Source organism: Theobroma cacao, chromosome 2 (genome assembly GCF_053813885.1).
Source record: "Theobroma cacao isolate CCN51 chromosome 2, ASM5381388v1, whole genome shotgun sequence".
In the NCBI taxonomy this organism is placed as follows: domain Eukaryota; kingdom Viridiplantae; phylum Streptophyta; class Magnoliopsida; order Malvales; family Malvaceae; genus Theobroma; species Theobroma cacao.
In genome coordinates, this window is record NC_142640.1 from 49,705,344 (window position 1) to 49,717,414 (window position 12,071).

At 34.2% G+C, this 12,071-nt stretch overlaps 2 protein-coding genes across 4 annotated transcripts; both read right to left on the minus strand.

Annotated features, from left to right (window-relative positions):
* Nucleotides 1-953: 953 nt before the first annotated feature.
* LOC18610359 (transcription factor MYB16-like) lies at nt 954-2,732 on the minus strand. Of its 2 annotated transcripts, XM_088803490.1 has the most exons (4): nt 2,591-2,723; nt 2,349-2,478; nt 1,304-1,809; nt 954-1,216 (listed from the first exon to the last, which is right to left on the minus strand). In XM_088803490.1, exons 1-4 carry the CDS (start codon nt 2,721-2,723, stop codon nt 954-956), a joined length of 1,032 nt encoding a protein of 343 aa, XP_088659616.1. The 2 variants fall into 2 exon arrangements, with proteins under 2 accessions (XP_088659616.1, XP_007046022.3); XM_007045960.3 differs by having other exon boundaries at nt 954-1,809; nt 2,591-2,732.
* A 6,674-nt stretch (nt 2,733-9,406) lies between these two features.
* On the minus strand, nt 9,407-11,722 carry LOC18610360 (transcription factor MYB16-like). 2 transcript variants are annotated; one of them, XM_018115072.2, is made up of 3 exons: nt 11,514-11,722; nt 11,262-11,391; nt 9,407-10,393 (listed from the first exon to the last, which is right to left on the minus strand). In XM_018115072.2, the coding sequence occupies exons 1-3, from the start codon at nt 11,644-11,646 to the stop codon at nt 9,499-9,501; spliced, it is 1,158 nt and encodes a 385-aa protein (XP_017970561.2). In that variant the 5' UTR covers nt 11,647-11,722; the 3' UTR covers nt 9,407-9,498. The 2 variants fall into 2 exon arrangements, with proteins under 2 accessions (XP_017970561.2, XP_088659633.1); XM_088803507.1 differs by having other exon boundaries at nt 11,262-11,427; nt 11,481-11,722.
* Nucleotides 11,723-12,071: the final 349 nt, after the last annotated feature.

A 12,071-nucleotide genomic window follows, 5' to 3' on the forward strand; every position in this document is an offset into this window, starting at 1 on the left:
TATGGAATAAAGGGTTCTACGAATATGCAATTTTTAAAGCTACGCTGTTTTCAACACGTAATTCCAAGGTTGCATTCGTCCAATCAAGTCCTAGCTACTAATATGGTTTGCATATGCCAAAATTTTCCTGGAAGCTAGCTTGTGTTTAGTCCACTCAAACTATACAGAAATCTTACATAAATTCTAGCTTGTTTTCTTTCAGCTTGCTCAAATAACTAATCCAGGTCCCCTTGTCTAGTCGAAAGGCTTATGGATCTTCCCCAAGCTTTGAACACAAGGAGTGAAAGCAACAGGCACCGGTAATGGATGCATCGCTTTCTTGGAGACTGATGATTTCTCTCTCAAAATCTGTTATATCTCTTCCATATTCACTTTTCGTCGCAGCCATAATTCGATAAAAATTGAACTTATCAAGTTGAATATGGTTAAAGTCCACGATCCAGGAGAGATTGAAGACTAGTAGACTATATATATACCAAAAAAAAAAAAAGAAGAAAAACAGAAAATTCGTTTGTACATAAGAATTCGACTTTCACCGGTCCATAGCAAGCTAGTTAGTCTCTCTTAAAATGTGGTTAAAAGACGAGTGGAACATTTTGTCCTGATAATTTAGACAAAGTTTTTGTGAGATTGTGTACTAATTTTTAAAATAGGCAGGATGATACAACTCCTCTATATGGCCATATATAGGATCAAGAACAGGCAAAGTAAAATGGTGTACTGATGTTTCCAAGTGTGCTCAAGATTCAATCAAGAGTAGAAATTCATGAAAGCCAAATGAAAGAGAACAAGATAGCTTCATCTGTTGCTCAATTGCTGATCATGGCTTTTAAATTAGGTAGACTAGAACCTAGTAACTTTTATTAAATTGAAAGTTTTCTCGTTACAGTTAATTGGAATGCGAATGCACTTATCAATCAAATTCTAGAGCTGGGAGTACTCTTATCCAGCTTTCAAAACACAGGTGAACCAGATGGTGAAGCATTCACCAAATTAAGTATGCTGTTCCAATAATTCTTGTTCTCCTCGAAAGAACTAGCGTAGCTTGTTCCAGTCAAGTTTTCTCCAGGCGTCATTGACGAATTCTGCTGATCGACAGAATCACAAACCATTATATCCGAGTAACCTTCCATCATATTTTCTGCCCTGTATGAGTCTTGAAACCATGCACTCTCTGAGGAGTAGGCCATTTCATGCAATCCCATTGAGTTATCCAATCTTTCCTTTAACTCGGGAATTTGGTTCGACTTCTCCAGACATTTCCAATCATTCCCGCCACTGTCCTTTACGATCCCATCACCTTCACAAGGATTGATTGAGTTCCCAACAAAGTTATCATTGAATCCAACAGAAGAGATCGGCAACGTGTTTTCCATGAAGTTCAACGTTGAGGTTGGAGACTGGAGGTTGTCACTGTTGAAGGTGAACAATCCGGTGACTACACCTTGCCACGCTTTGAGTACGTCAAGGCATTGCGGTCTAGTTGCTGGAGCCACAGCATTGTTGGATTGTGGAGCCGCCGAGGAAGAGGAGGAGCCAACCTGGTTTTGGGGAGGGTTCGAAACTAGTTTCGACTCTCTGACCAATCTAGCTTCCGCTTCCAACCTAGCGCTCTCCCATTGAGCCATGTGGCTAAGGTTGGCGGCATCCTTGGGGTTACCACTGGCGGACCCGAGGGCATCGGTTTTAGGCTTGTGAGTTACGGGATCAATCCCCATCTTGGTCAATCTTTTCTTGAGATGTGTATTCCAGTAGTTCTTGATCTCATTGTCTGTTCTTTTTGGTAAATGAGTAGCTATAGCCGACCACCTGTGGAACATAAATTCCAATTATATAAGTCCAGTAACCTCCATGACATAAAAAAAAAAAAAAGTAGCATTGCTTGATGGTATATAGATTCTACATGGCGATGGTTCCAATTGCAGGATGATTATGAACCAAAATCTAGCTTGGTAATCACTGTAATATAGCTGCTGTACGGTGTCGATATCACCCGGGGAGTATCATGACCTTGTCAAAAATGGAATAGCAGCCCGGAGTAAGCACTTGATACTGTCGCTATTATGCAGTCATTAGGACCGCAAACTAAAAGACTCGTTGCTCCTTACCGTACTATCTCTACCTATAAAATCCCTGCCTAAATCTACCCTACGGGAATAACACCATCACCTAGAAGAGGATATCCCCATTAAAAGCTAGAGAGAAACAAGGAACAAGAGCTCTCATCAGAACCACCAAACGACTGGTAAATACCAAAACGATGAGGGAAAGCCAGAGGCTAAACAGCTGTACTAGATAAAATTTTTTTGAATGCTAAACCAAAATTAGTGCACTTCGGTTGTGTTTACCTGTTTCCAAGAAGGGCATGGAGTTGAATGATGGTCTGTTCTTCCTGTAAACTGAACTTTCCTCTTTTGATATCAGGTCTTAGGTAGTTAATCCACCTTAATCTACAACTCTTGCCACATCTTTGAAGTCCTATATATAAAGTAAAGCCAAAAAATAAGGTGAAAGTTAACAAGATTTGCTACAAAAAATGAAGGCCATCTAATAGTACTTAAAGGGGAACGGAGCAGATGGTACTAATCACCAGCTTTTGCAGGCAAGGCACGCCAGCTTCCATGGCCATGTTCTTCAATATAAGCCAAGAGTTTTTGATCTTCCTCTGGAGTCCATGGCCCTTTCTTCAACCCCACCTTCTCGCAACATGGAGAACGCCCCATATTCTTGGAAATTAAGCCAACCAAACCTTAGAAGAAGAAGAAGACAAACAAAGAGAGATTACGTAGTTGAAAACAAGTAAAATGTGGGGAGAGATGGGTGAAGTAGAAATACCTGTGCAATATATAGGCCATAGTGTAGTAAATATGATCACAGCTATATGACCCTTATACCCTCCACTGTAAACAAATGAATTAGATTAATTAATTAATTATGGAAAATGTGATTTTATATTTATATGTTATTCGCTAATCAAAAGATTCACAAATCTTTTTTTTTAATTTTTTTGAATTTGGATTTGAAATAAAATAAAATTCAATTTTTATTTTTTATAATAAGGAGATACATACATCACTATTGAATCAAGTATTTACATGTCGAAGTTTATAAATTAATAGTAATTTGTCAACGTGTTTAATATTGCGATAGAAAGTTGATTAAATTAATTTATAAATTAAAAAATTTAATAGATATGTTTGTGGAATTAATAAAGCCATAATCAATTTTTTTTGTTGGCAGTAACACAAATTACATTGTTTTTCACATAAAATTGAAAATATTCAATTAAACTACTAAACACAATTTGTATTATTACCTTTGCTACTTTGTTTTAAACCATTCATTTTTTCACTTAAAAAGTTTTATTACAAAATCAGAAGCCTGTTGGTGATAGGCATATATGTATTGTAATGTAATATGTCTCAAGTGCTTTTCTTTTCAATTTTTTCTTTTTGAATTATGATGTTGTTGAAGCTTTTCTATTAATAAAGATAATTGTTTGAGAAAAAAATAAAAAACGTAAATGAGAAAAAATTATGGATTATAATGAACTAACTAAATCGTAATTTTCAAATTTAATGAAGGCTTTATACTGGAGTCAATATTTTAAGTGTTTGTTTTTAATTTTAAGAGCTATTTTTTTGCATCTAAACAATTAAGTTATACTACCTATTTTCTTTATGAAGGAAAAAAAATAAGTCATAAGACTAACAATATAAAACCTTAAATTTCATTTTAATTATCAAAATTCTAATCGCTTTTGTATTATAAAATCTATGCATTTATGAATTTTATGCAAAAATTGTGACAAATTTAGCTAATGTTAGCAGTTTATTAGTACTATTCCATCATATATAATAGTTAATAGTTATGTTGATGATTAAATATTGTTGATTTAAAAAATTTTAATGTATAGTCAGCTAATTTGAAACCTTTGTGGTCCTTTGGGACATTGGAGAATTGGAACTAACCCAAAAAAAAATCTAAATTACCTGTAGGTATGAAATTCTTAAGGGTAAAAGATTTTTTTTTTTTTAAAAGGTAAAATGAGTATGCTATATTTCGACATCAGAACAAGGGATCAGAGTCCCTATACAAGCATAGAAAACCGCGGCAATTGAAGTTACCTAAGGGTAAAGGACAGGAGAGACTTTCCAGAAGTGCAATGATGATATTTGGTACTATACGGTAGTAAATACATATAGATAAAATTGGACCATTGTTTAAATACTTACTACTATATAAATTTGATAGATAAGAATAAATAAGTAGAGGAAGGCAAATTGGTGACAGACAATATCAGAATGTACTTTTTAGAAATTATTCTGGGCCAATGCTTTGTTTCATGGTTTGCACATTGGGGTCACCCTTCTTTATTGCCTACAGTCTAGAGGCACAAGCAGCAGCATCAGCAGCATATCATAAGTTTTGATTTATTCTTGACATAAAGTTTTAGTTTAATAATTAAACCTTTGATTTATCTTATAATAAAGGAAATTATAAAATCGAACATTTCTAGTTATACAGATGCACATCGTGCATTTACGCGTGGTATGTTTGTCGTATTTTGAAAAGCTATACCTTTATGCCATATTTAAAATCAATATACAAAGGAGCAGGTGAACAGAAACCATCCTGCTTCAAAGACACTCATCGCCCCAGCCCCAAGGCCATTGTCTGTCCCCAGCAGATCAATCACAACCCTCTTATCCAGAGCTGTTGGTACCAGACAAACACCTAAACCAGGCACTATACATTCTCAAATTCTTGAGGTGAAAGAGCATAATCATAGTTAATCCAAACAAAATCAAGTCGCCTCAGTACACCACTTTTACGAGGCTATCAGCATCCCTGTTATCTGACCTGGCTATATGTCTGATCTTCCACCTAGAAAGCATCCTAAGCAGATTAGATATCAATATGAAAATTCGTCTCATTTTTCAGGGGACTTCGTGGGGATTTAGGACCCATTTAACCACATTAGCAGAATCAGATTCAATCTCAAAACTACAAGCTTTCGACATTGACACAGAGAAAACGATAACAGCTTCTTTCACAGCCAAAGCTTCGGCCATATTGGCATCAATCACCCCCACATAAAGATATGTTAAACTTTAGGATGGATATGCTTTACATCTATATTTTCATGTTATATATTCTAAATTTACATAATATTTCGTCACACATAACGATAACAAACTTATACAATATATATATTTTATATGTATACATAACGAGCTTATCATATAACATGGATTTCACATGTAAACATAACAACTTTATCATGTTGTACTAGTGAAGATAAAGTTTGTTAATTTTATGTTAAATTTTGAAACAAACATCCAACTTAAAACTAATTGTATTGTGACGGGCTGCTTGACAAGAATTTTGTATAGAGTATTGACTTAATGAAATCTTTCATGGCCGATCAAAAGAAAAAATCCAAATTTTTGTTGTTAATCCCAAAGGTTCTTCCCAAATACAGCATACATATACTACTTCAGGGAATTAATCACTCAGGTATCCACATTGAAACCTACTGAACATTTGGAATGAGCTATTCATATATTCATGATTATTCTTCAAGGATATGTATGAGTGTGTGTATATATATATATATATATATGTATATTTGGTTATGAAAGTAAAATAGAAGAGATGGAAAGTTAGTTCTATGTGTATATACGTATTTATTCTTAGAACATGGCTAGTGCCTGACATTTGCTTAAAATATATATATTTCGAGTGAGAAAAGCCATGGGTCCAAAAACACATCAATACCACCAAACATTTTGATCGAAGGTTGAGCTTCACACAGATAAATGCTACGAATTTATTCAACATAACAAATGGTATTAATAACTTTTGTTTCTTCATTTATCAGGTAACAAAATAGATATTTATTCTATTAATATCCATAGATTTTATTACTACCTAAAAGTTTGTCTGTAATGTGAACATAATCGGGTAGGGAAAAGAAAATTGATTTAATTGCAATAATTATGATAAACTACAAACTGTTGAGAATTTGTGATGATCAATCAATTAAGCCAGTATGAGCAAAAGCCACCCCACACTCTTCACCCAACACAGAGAGAGAGAGAGAGAGAGAGAGAGAGAGAGAGAGAGATCAGTCATGAATTCTGCATTTAAAGTAAATGGCACTATAATTGAATTGACGAAATAAAATTGTGGAACTACTTACATTTCCATGGAATGTCCAAATTACTCTCGGCTGGAATCCGAATTAAAGTCTGGCAAGTTACTGGAAATTTCCTTATTAAATTGTGATTAATTTATTGGCTTTTTTGTTTTAGGTAAAGGCTTTGATGTTGTGTTAATGTATGGCCTATATTCATTGCAAATTGTACTAATTTGATTGAAGGTTGTAATTGCGCAATGCCAACCTCATCTTCCTCTTTTTCTTTTTCCCAATATATTATAATACAATAATAGTAAAGTTGAATTAAAAAAATTTAACTTAATAATTAAAACATGATTTTTAATTTAAAAAATAAGATCCGAGGCTTTCCTGTTCTCGACCTGTTGTACTTTTCTGAATGTTTTCCCTATTTTTTTATATATATTTTATCAATCTAATTTACACGTTTTAAGTGACTATTACTCTTTGATACCAAAATCAAAGGTAATATTTATATATATATATTTTTAAAAAATCTGAATACTCAATAGAAATAAAAGTCAGAAAAGGCTCATTTACGAAGTTTCTTTTTTAATTTCTTTTCCTATTTTGAATTAATAATATTTATGGGCAATAGAAAAGAAAGAAAGAAAGAAAGAAGCATTAATCCAAATCAATGTCGACGGGTGAGGGCAGCTGGTGTATGGTTGTGGGGTATGAAATTCTGTTTCACGTGCGTTACAAGATTTCCTCATGATGGTTTTTTTTTGGCTTTTCTGTTCTTTTTGGCACTGATTCAAAAGCAAAAGAGCAATAAAGAAATGTTTGATTCAATTCGAGTAATCATTGTGAACCTTCAAAAACTTCAGTTGACGACGATATTGTTTCTTGCACAGTGGAAAGAAGGCCACCAAAAAAATTATACGTGATCATTTGGGACCGCACAGATTTCAATATAATAAATCGTCATGAAGCTTACAGGGAAGAAGACATATCTTCTGGTGGGATTGAATCAACGTCTCTCCCCTTGGGAAGAATTCAATTCATTTTTACTGGGCTCAATCCTTTGCTGTGATTAATGACATCCACACTCATTGGCATGCCAATTGGGGGAGTAGGTTTATGCTGAGTTAATTTAGGTTCTGATTATCTCAAAATCGGTTATTACGATTTAAATCATTTTGAGATTCATTACGTTTGAGGTTTTAATTAGTTCGGAATTTGATTTTATCAGATTTAATCGTAATTTAATCGTAAAAATCTGTAGAGATTTACAATTGTGAGTATGATTACATTTGCTTTCAATTACCAGTTATAATACCAAATTAAAATTTCAGTTAGCTTGAGTAAACATCAAATCCGCAAAATTTGACTTCAAAATCAAATTTTCATCTATAGACCAAACTTCACACTTAGTAATAGCAATTAAATTCAATTTTTTTTTTGAGAAACATATTTAACAGTGTTTCTTAAATAGAGTTGATCAACTAAAAAAGTGAAAAACTTAACTCATCATAAAACCATAGAAGGGTGTTGTAAAAAAGTTGGTTGTGAAAATTAATCAATAGGAAGAAATATACATGCAGGAATGTAAACCCAATACTTTCAAATATTTATGATTCCCCTGTTTCCACGCCTTCATGCCTGTCAAACTGCCTTTTTCTGCTGGAGCCTGGAGGCAAAGGAAACAATCCATGGATATTTGTCCAATCAGGGAGATATTCCTGCCCGCAGCTGGAGGGACAGCTAAAGATATTGTTTACACTGTTTACCAAAACTGGTTGTGAAGAATTTCTTTCCACTACCAACAAATTTTACTTGGTACCCATGAGCCCAATTGAATAAAATTTTTTAGTAATAATTAGCTTTAATTATTCAGCTACTTCCTTAAATGTGCCTTTATGTGAGCACGCTCACAGCACTGATTCAGAAAACTGAGACTGCTATATGTATATATATTTCAACATTTTATTTGTTCCCACAGCTTATTTTTCCTTTGCTAGCATGAAAGAAAGCGATGCAAAGATATGTTGAAGGTTTGAAGTTTCAGTTTTAGTTCACTGTCTTCAAAATTTAATTAAACCCCTTTTTGGGTTGCAATTTTTGAGACCTAACATTGAATTTATCAGCTCTTAAATGAGATTATCTCAACCTTGACAAAATCAGTCACTTGTACACGATTCTCTTTGTTCTGAATTAGGCAACTAATCAGCATGCTGTTTATGGAGGTGATGGGTATTTTGTCGAATCTTTTCTTACTAGTTATTTGGGTTGGCCTAACCAAAATCTATGTCAAGGCCTACCCTAAATATACTACAGGTTAAAGCAACATGCGGTCCTAGGCAAGACCCTGGATCCTGTATCTTGTTTATTGGTCAATGTGTTATTTTTTGAAAGGTAGTAAATTTCATTAACAAAGAGGGAATTGAGAGTTCCCTTGAACTTTACAAAATCATAGCCCATGATTTTGGTGTGTTATCACAAGGGCAGAACCAGCATAACAGACCAAATAAAGGCTACCAGTAAACAAAAAGCCAGGCTAGCAGAATCCTAGGTGAATGTGTTATTTATAAAAATTGAATTTCAGTAGATCGTGATAAATAAATTATTTTATCACTTACAATATCTCATCGCATGTTTAAGTTTATAGTCATTTATGGCTTGATATATTTCCAAATTGAAGAGTACTTTGTTCGCTAAGTAATGATTAATATTGATAATTATGATGAGTCATTGGCATATCGCAGTTCTTTTGGCTCAAATGCAAGTCACTTCTCAATTAAATTTATAAAATCGTTAAGAAATCTTTGAGCACTAACTCAACAAGTACTCTAAATGGCTCATAGCATTCAATTTTCTGAGCTAATATCTGGCATGAAAGAGGAGATCGATCATTGTTGAATTTGATATAAGCTGAAGCTTCCAACAAGGTTAATGGAACTACTTTTAATTACCTTTACATATGCGAGACCTTGTCCACCAGCTGCTATCCGGTCAAAAAATATATAATTACTAAACTATTTTGACAAGAAAAGAAACAGGAGTGAGAGGAACTCGATCATTAGTAGTGTAAGGAGGAAGGAGAGATTGTAGGTGTTCAGTGACGATTATTGTTCTGTCATTTATTTTAAAAATAATTAATTTTTATTTTAAATCAAATTATTGACTCGATATATGATTTTATATGATTATCTTTTGATCACTTTTCATGTAAAAATTTAAATATATATATATTTTCAATAGGGAAACAAATAGAAATGGATGTAATCTCTAAGATAGTTTTTGATAAAGAACGTACATTTTCCTTGTTACAAAAGATCAATGCCACAGCTCAAAGTTACTACAGTGAGACATTATCAGAACACTGGTGATCCATATGGTGAAGAATTCACGAAGTTGAGTACACTATTCCAGCAATTACTATTCTCCACCATGTTGTCATTGCAACTTTCAATCGATTTCTGGTCACCAATTGATGAGTTCAGAACGCCAGAATTAAAAATTAAAGCACCTGACAAATCCTCCATTATATCTGCAAGTGGTACATTTTCATTTACTATCCTGAATGAGTCCTCAAACCATGCATCACCTGCGGAATCCGTCACGTGTTGCAATTCGACGAAGCTATCCAAAATTTTTTCCTCAAGTTCTTCCATTTGGTTAGACATGTGATCAACGCATTTCAAACTATCTTGGCCGTCTAATTCCGTACTAGCTGTTCCTCTCAATCCGGTTGATGAACTCTTATGGGGTCCCATTTCACCATCCGTATAGCCAGCGAGTCCATTGACCGGGGCTCGAACCGTTCCATTCGGGAAACTGAGAGTCGAGGTTGGAGACCCAAGATCCTGGCTGGAGAAGGCAAACATGCCAGCAACTACGCCTTGCCAAGCTTTGAGCACGTCAAGGCACCTCGGTCTACCGGATGTTGCTGCAGCAATGTTGTTGATCAGCTGACCCGAAGTGGGGGGAAACTGGGTTTTTCGTTGGATAGGATTCGGAACAACCTGTTTTGACTCACGGACCAACCGGGCTTCAGCCTCGAGCCGAGCACTCTCCCACTGAGCCATGTGGGTTAAATTTGAAGCACTCTTGCCTGGACCAGACGGGAAGATTGAGGCATCTGCTCGAGGCTTGTGGGTCATAGGATCAATTCCCATTTTGATTAGCCTTTTCTTAAGATGTGTGTTCCAATGATTCTTGATCTCGTTGTCAGTTCTCTTTGGCAAGTGAGCTGCCATGGCTGACCACCTAAATGAATCGATGCAAACGAAAGGTGACAAAATATGATCAATGAATTAATTTCATGCACTTTTTATGGTAGAATTAATTTCAAATATAAAGAGAATTCGATGAAATCAGCATCATAATTACCCTGGAAAAATTTATATGAAGTTTCTATTGGAGCTGCAGAAATTTCTTAATAACTACAAACTTGACTTTCTTTTACTCGATCAAATGAATGGAATAAAAAACTGTTTGAACGTACCTTATAAAACAAAAAATAAAAAAAAAAATTCATTTAACACTAGAATCAGACTTAACCACACTCAAAACATAAAACGAACAACACCAAATTAAAATTAAAACAACACCTAAAATAGAACATAAAAAGGTCATCAGCATTAGCAGAATATCCAAGATATATAACAGAGCAGTAGAAACTATATAATTTTGACTTGATGACTAAATATTATGGCAGGGTAAAATTAAACAGATTGTTAAAACGTAATTCATATATAATTAATTAATGTTAAAACGTGATGCCTTTCTTTTACTTTTGTTTTAATTTTATTAATAGAAGAGTAGGGAGCTGAAATAAACCAAGAAATTTTCGGTAAAAAAATGCAAAAAAAAATTGTATTTTTTCCTTTTTTATATAATTAGATAAACATAACAAGAAAAAATGTGATACTTAAAGTAAAGATAAACAACCTAATATATCATGCCCTAAGTTTTGGCCCAATACACAGCAACAAGTAACATGATATACATATATATATATATATCAATTTATCCTATTTTAAGAAAAGGTTTGGTGTCTGCTTGGCATAGAAATTCATGGGTTTTTCCTTTTCTGGTAAGGAGGAAAGCCATAAAGTTGTGAGAAATTCTTTACCTATTTCCAAGAAGGGCATGGAGTTGAATAATGATTTGCTCTTCTTGTGAACTAAACTCTCCTCTTTTAATGTCAGGTCTTAGGTAGTTAATCCACCTGAGTCGACAGCTCTTCCCACATCGTTGAAGTCCTATATATATATACACACACAAAATACAGAAAGCAAATTACAAAAAGAAATTAAACATTTAAAATTGATGCTGGATATAAAACTAAAAGGGATTGTGTATATGCATATATCAAAACAATCACCAGCTTTCTCAGGCAAGGCGCGCCAGCTACCATGGCCATGTTCTTGGATGTAAGCAGTGAGTATCTTGTCTTCTTCGGCTGTCCATGGTCCTCTCTTCAAACCCTCTTTCTTGAAACTAGGAGACCGACCCATTTTTTTCCAGGGACAAAAGCCAAGACAATACCGGCAAGGGGATTGGAAGAGAAGGAATAATAAGAGAAGAAGAGTGATGGGCAAATTGAAAGCTTTGGTGGCAAATCTATATAGAGGATATTAGTCAGTGTGTTGTACATGGAAACTCATCAAGTATAAATTACTCCAACTACTTCATGAAAGATGACCCCACGTGAAAAATGCTTTCAAGTTCTACAACACATTTCTTTCTTTTAGAAAATCGAGCTAAGTTTGATAAAGATGTGAAAACAAAATAATAGCCTTGAAATAAGTTTGTAGACTTGGAATCCTAGGTTGGAATTTTTTGAAACAAAAATTGTGAAGAAAAAGTCGATACATCAATTTAATGAAATACTTAACCTAATTAATGATTACCACAAGGAATTTTTAATTTAATTTATTAT